Raw genomic sequence first — 6,593 nt, 5'->3', positions numbered from 1 at the left:
TGAGCACCAGGCCCTGGGTTCAACCCCCAACATATCTCTCTCTCTCTCTCTCTCTCTCTCTCTCTCTCTCTCTCTCTCTCACACACACACACACACACACACACACACACCATAAATGCCTGTTAAAGTATTTAAGGTTTACCAGCAATGATTTCTGAAAGCATCAAATAATGGGGCAAATGTAACATAATGTTATCAGGGGTTTTCTTTAGATATCTAAGTGGAACATCTGTCTCTGTTTGTTATAGTGTTTCAACTTTTCTATGAAAATTTTCATAATAAAAGTTGAAAAAGATGTAAAAAATATTTAATAATCTGCGGACAGCTATCATATTAGGAAAATCTGATGATTTTCAGTTGCAGAATCTAGAGTTGGAGAGATGCAGGTTTGTTTTAGAAGTACTTTAGTCACTGGGGCTGGGGTTGTGGCTCAGTGGCAGAGGGCTTGCCTAGCACATGTGAAGCACTGGGTTCAAGTCTCAGCACCACAGTAAATAAATAAATAAATATTTCAAAGACTGGAGGAACTTTGGATTGGGCAAAAGGGAGGTGGGGAAGGGAGGGGCACAGGGGTAGGTAAGATGGTGGAATGAGATGGACATCATTAAGCTAAGTACATGTATGAGTGTACAAATGGTGTGGCTCTGCGTAGTGCACAACCAGAGAAATGAAAAGTTGTGTTCCCTTTGTGTACAATGAAGCAAATGCAGTCTACTGTCATATATAACTAATTAGAAAAATAAATAAATAAAAGAAAGAAAGAATAAATGGACGAACGAACTTCACTAACTGTGGAATGGAGATAGCCAGTTGTTATTTGTAAATGCCTCAGTCTGTCCCAGGTCCCTTCCTCCATACATCACACTCTAGTCACAAGTCCCCTTCCCCAAGCCCCATTCTCCCCTCTGCTGACTCTCTGCATAGCCCTTCTCTGTGCCTCAAGTGCGTGTTGGGTGCATGCCTGCCAGCAAGGCACTTTGAAGTGGAAACATGCTGAGTCCCCAAGGGCCCAAAAGCTGTCATGCTTTACAAAGAAGAGGGTGCGGGCCACTCCACCATTAAAGAACATTCTGGAGAGGGGTTGGACAAGGCTAACCGCCCAAGCCCATAAAGCTCAAATTGCCCCAATCCATCTTCATAGCCAAGCCCGTTCAGAAGCTGGGCTTAAATAGGACTGGGGTGCCCAGACCAGCACATTGGCATTTCCACCACGACTCCAGCCCTCCCATCTTCACCTCTGCAGCAAACACCTTCAGAAGCACCATGACTTGCAGATCAGGATTCGGAGGCCGAGTTTTCAGCTGCGCCTCAGCCTGCGGGCCCCGGCCAGGCCGCTGCTGCATCACCGCCGCCCCCTACCGAGGCATCTCCTGCTACCGCGGCCTCACCGGAGGCTTCAGCAGCCAAAGTGTCTGCGGAGCCTTCCGCTCTGGCTCCTGCGGCCGCAGCTTTGGCTACCGCTCTGGCGGCGTGTGCGGACCCAGCCCACCCTGCATCACCTCCGTGTCCGTCAATGAGAGCCTGCTGGCGCCCCTGAACCTGGAGATCGACCCCAACGCGCAGTGCGTGAAGCACGAGGAGAAAGAGCAGATCAAGGGTCTCAACAGCAGGTTCGCTGCCTTCATCGACAAGGTGGGTGTCCTGGATCGCACCCTTCCTGATCCCCAACACAGGTGCACAGCCAGGCCTGAACACTGAGAGAGGAGGAAGAAGCAGAATGACCTTACATCATTGAGACCACAGTCTGATGGGACACAGACACAAACCCAGAAAGACTCAACTGTCAGTCAGAGAAGCAGATTATGTGGGAAAATGGAGTGAACAGTCTTATCTAGGCACAAGTTGGACTGCAGGAAGTATAAGAGGGATGCATCAGTGGCTGCTGAGACTGGTCCAGACTGAAGGTGGGCCAGGTTGGGGCAGGAAGGGATATCTGCCAGAAGAAGTCGGGGAGGGCAGGATAGCCCAGCTCTGTCCTAGATGGCCTGGCATCAGCTCTATGATGCCCACCACCAGAACCCCATGATGGGGTCTGAATGTGGGGCGCTGGCTGAGAGCTCCAGCCTCACTGCCTTCAGAGTAGGGGTGCTGAGCCCTGAACCTGGCCCCTGACATTTGTCCCTTGGATCCATCTGGATGGGGAACTGGGCTCACATGAGAACAGGCACATATCCACATCAGCCCCTGGTTCCCACCACAGATCAGGAACAGGAAAGGGAGAAGTTGTCCTGTTCTCAGGGCTCACCTCTGCCTGATCTCTGGTGAGCTCCAGGGTCAGAGGCCCCTTCAAACAATCACCCCCATGCCAAGAGCTGGCTGACCCCTGATCCACCCTCTCCACCACCCCGAATGGCAGGTGCGCTTCCTGGAGCAGCAGAACAAGCTGCTGGAGACCAAGTGGCAGTTCTACCAGAACCGCAAGTGCTGCGAGAGCAACCTGGAGCCCCTGTTCGAGGGCTACATCGAGACCCTGAGGCGGGAGGCCGAGTGTGCAGAGGCCGACAGCGGGAGACTGGCCTCAGAGCTCAACCACGTGCGGGAGGTGCTGGAGGGCTACAAGAAGAAGTGAGTGGGGCCGCTCTGGTGTCCCTTCCCGCACAGACTGGCTTTGGGAGAGCCCTTGGCACAGATGATGAGAATGCCCAGGGAGGGTGTGTGGCCCAGCGCAGACTGAGGGAGTGCAGGACCTGTTCATGGAGCTGTGACCGTCCACACCTGCCTGAGAGCAGCCCTGAGGCCTGGAGTGCTCTGCACCCACCTCAGCCTTCCATCCTCTGAGGCCACACTAGGTGGCCCCCTGCCTTGGTGCTCAGTTCTGAGTTCCTCTGGGTCTATGACACCTCACAGCAGAGCTAGGATTGACACCATGGCAGAGGGCGCTGGCTGCAGTACCCCAGAGGCCACAGTGTCCACTCCCTTCTCTGCCTCCTGAGGGGACCTCAGTGCAGCCTTGGCACTGGGACTGGAAGGTCCCACAGGAGCCCTCTCCATCCCCAACTCAGAGTGGAGAGAGGATCCCAGACACCCCAACTCCAACCAGCAAGGACTTGGCAGGGCGGCTGGGGCCAGCGGTGTGGGCTTCCCTCCCCAGCCCCTGGCTGGCCTGTGGGGTGGGGTCTGTGGACACTGCCCTGCCCTCACTTCCCCTCTCTCCCATCTCAGGTATGAGGAGGAAGTTTCTCTGAGGGCCACAGCTGAGAATGAGTTTGTGGCTCTGAAGAAGGTGAGTCGCATGGCTGAGGGAAGCAGAGCCATGGGGGATTTCGGGGCAGATTCTTTTGGGGTCACCATGGGGGCTCAACCTCAGGGTGGGTGCAGTGACCTCTCCACATCAGGATGGGCAGTTGCTAGAGAGGCAGACCATCAAATGGCACACCTAGGGCTGTGACAAGGGAAATGACCCCTCGCACCTGCCCTGGGGCGAGGGGGTGGCTGTGTTGACCTCTGGGTGCCTAGGAGGTCTGTGGCTGGGGTCCCCTGGAGTCCAGGAGTTTAGTCTGCCTGTTGGGGGTGGTGTGGTCTGTTGGCATGCTGAAAGTCTGACGACAAAAGCAAAGATCTGACCCCAGAGTCTAGGGATGATGCAGTAGGACCGGGAGTGGTCAGGGGGCTACTTGGGAGACTACTGGGGGCTAGGGAAGGACCAGGTGGCAGAACTGAGGGGTCCCCTGGGCAAGCTTCCTACAGGAGAGGTAAAAAGGAGAGGTAGGAGGGGTCCTGCCAGGCAGGTGGGCCATGTCCAAGGCACCAAAGGTTTGTTGTCACAGTTGAGGAAGTTGCTGGGTGCATCTGGGGAGAGTCAGAAGGCAGGAGATGGCTTGGTGGTAGAGACAGTAGGGATCCTTCTCCCCTGGTATGAATGGAAGGGGTAAGAGGAGAGAGTAATTTGGAGGCACAGTCTTCAGGGACCCTCTGAGCTCAACCCCCCATCTTCCCAGGATGTGGACTGCGCCTACCTGCGCAAGTCAGACCTGGAGGCCAACGCAGAGGCGCTGACCCAGGAGATCGACTTCCTGAGGCGACTGTATGAGGAGGTGAGGGTCGCTAGGCTGGGCAGAGGGCTAGACGGAGGTGGAAGGGTGGACAGGGATTTGTGTCTGGGGCTCCAGGCTGGATTGTGTGATCAGGCAGAGTCTGGGGGCCAAGGGAGTCTGAGAAGTTGGGCACTGGTGTGCTGGGTTGGGCTCTGGTCTCAAGGAGCCTCTGACATGTCCCCATGCTCCTCCTGCAGGAGATCCGCATTCTCCAGTCCCACATCTCTGACACCTCAGTCATCGTCAAGATGGACAACAGCCGAGACCTGAACATGGACTGCATCGTGGCTGAGATCAAGGCTCAGTATGATGACATTGCCAACCGCAGCCGTGCTGAGGCCGAGTCCTGGTACCGCAGCAAGGTGAGGGGCTCAGGACCCCTGCCTTGTGCATGGGGCAGTGGGAAGGGAACAAGGCCTCTTTTACCTGGGGACTCTGATGCCCTGAGGTGGTGAGGGGAGGACAGACAGCTCTGAGGTTGGGGCCAGGGCAGGGCTGGCTGGCTGGTTGCACTGGCTCAGGGTGGCCCATGCTGAGCCTCAGAGCATGTCTGCCTCCCCCAGTGCGAGGAGATAAAGGCCACGGTGATCAGGCACGGGGAGACCCTGCGCCGCACCAGGGAGGAGATCAACGAGCTGAACCGCATCATCCAGAGGCTCACGGCTGAGATTGAGAATGCCAAGTGCCAGGTATGGCTCTCTGTGCCCAACAGCAGGGGGGCTGGGCCCTGCCCAGTGCCACACAGCCAGGCTGTGCCCTATGTGGGCCTCACCACTCATTCTGCAGCCCATCTGCCTGACCAGGTCCCCAGCGTGGTCAATCTGGGTGATCCAGGTGAACAAGGCAAGAGGGCCTGTTTCTGGGCTGTTCCCAGCTGTGAGGAGACCCTGGGTACATCCAGGCAATGACATATACACACACTCAGGGACCATAACCTCCCCTGTTCTCCTCTGGGTCTCTAGAACAACAAGCTGGAGACCGCAGTGACCCAGTCTGAGCAGCAGGGCGAGGCGGCCCTGAGCGACGCCCGCTGCAAGCTGGCTGAGCTGGAGGGCGCCCTGCAGAAGGCCAAGCAGGACATGGCCTGCCTGCTCAAGGAGTACCAGGAGGTGATGAACTCCAAGCTGGGCCTGGACATCGAGATCGCCACCTACAGGCGCCTGCTGGAGGGCGAGGAGCAGAGGTGGGTCTCAGCCCCTGGATGTTTGTGTCCCCAGTACTGATACCTTGCCTAGACCCCATCTTTTCCTTGGTTCATCAAAGGTCAAGATTCTGGGGGTAAAACCTAAGATTTATCACCTTGGGAAGGTAGGGTGTGTATGGTCAACCTGCTCCCTCTGGGCCTTGGCTCCTAATTTGTTGAGACTTCCTTGTGGATCCCACCCTAAGACTTTGGAGAGCTCTGTTTGCAACTGGGGCCGGTCACTAATTTCCTTTTCTTGTCCATCCTCAGGTTGTGTGAAGGCGTTGGGGCTGTGAATGTCTGTGAGTATTGGGGCCCATAGCGAACAGATCTCCCCCTTCTCTGTGGGGGGGTGTATGGAAAGAGGGATAGCAGTAAGAGCAGGACATAAATGGGGGGCTGGTGTCACTTCAGGAGGGACAACCAGAAAAACCATGAGAAGATGCCCTTGGGGAAATGGGATGCCTTGCCCCGCCTCCCAGTTTTGACTCAGTCTTCTGGGACTTCAGGTGTCAGCAGCTCCCGAGGCGGAGTCACGTGCGGGGACCTCTGTGTGTCTGGCTCCAGGCCGGTCACTGGCAGCGCCTGCAACGCCCCCTGCAGCGGTAACCTGGTGGTGAACACTGGAATGTGCGCGCCCTGCAATTCTGTGGCGTCCTGTGGCCTGGGCACTTGCGGAGTGGGCTCCTGTGGCATTAGCTCCTTCGGAGTGGGCTCTTGCTCCAGCAGCTGCCGGAAATGTTAGTCGCATAGGCTGCAGCCCAGGCCCTGGCCTTTCTCCTGAGGAGCCAGTTCAGCCCCTCTCAGCCTAAGGGCCTGAGGCAAGGGCTCCACTGCTTCTGCACTTTGATGGGTCCCTTCCGCTCCCAGCCCCTTTGGTTTCCCTGTGTGATCCCCTGCTCCTGGGCTCTGCTGACCGGCAGTGCAAAGAGCTAACCGAGAAGAAGTCCCCTTGGAGCCTAGAAAGGGGAGGACCAGGACCAGGGCCATACCCTGGGATACCATGGGGCCCAGGCTGGAGCCCCCCCGCAGCCTCCCCCTTCCTTTTCTGCCCTGTTCATCTCTGTCTTACTGTGTTTCCAATAAATCAATGTAGCCAACAGTGGACCTTGTGTGCATGTCTGTTAAGCTCCTCAGGTGCTGGGGTTGAGAAGGGCCTCAAAGTCACATGGATCAGATAAAGACCCAGGGCTGCCTCCAGGACTTTCCCTTACACCTGGGCTCACAACAGTCTGACTTAGCCAGGGTTTGTGCTAGGCTCTACATGATGGAATTTGGTCCACACAACTTTAATGATTTTACCCACACAACCTCAACAATACATCTCACAGATGAAGAGATCAAAAGTGGAGACCTGTGGTAACCAGCTTTCCACT

At 56.2% G+C, this 6,593-nt stretch overlaps 1 protein-coding gene across 1 annotated transcript; it reads left to right on the top strand.

Annotated features, from left to right (window-relative positions):
- Positions 1 to 1,189: 1,189 nt before the first annotated feature.
- LOC124086998 (keratin, type II cuticular Hb1) lies at positions 1,190 to 6,316 on the top strand. The gene is made up of 9 exons (XM_046435573.2): positions 1,190 to 1,632; positions 2,357 to 2,565; positions 3,163 to 3,223; positions 3,939 to 4,034; positions 4,232 to 4,396; positions 4,598 to 4,723; positions 4,997 to 5,217; positions 5,488 to 5,519; positions 5,727 to 6,316. Exons 1-9 carry the CDS (start codon positions 1,264 to 1,266, stop codon positions 5,960 to 5,962), a joined length of 1,515 nt encoding a protein of 504 aa, XP_046291529.1. The 5' UTR covers positions 1,190 to 1,263; the 3' UTR covers positions 5,963 to 6,316.
- Positions 6,317 to 6,593: the final 277 nt, after the last annotated feature.

The sequence above is a fragment of the Marmota monax genome, unplaced genomic scaffold (genome assembly GCF_021218885.2).
Source record: "Marmota monax isolate L192 unplaced genomic scaffold, Marmota_monax_Labrador192_F-V1.1 WCK01_AAM20220418_F8-fsc00012, whole genome shotgun sequence".
Lineage (NCBI taxonomy): Eukaryota > Metazoa > Chordata > Mammalia > Rodentia > Sciuridae > Marmota > Marmota monax.
Note: the sequence above shows the minus strand (reverse complement) of the source record. Positions and strands in the feature narration are given on the sequence as shown.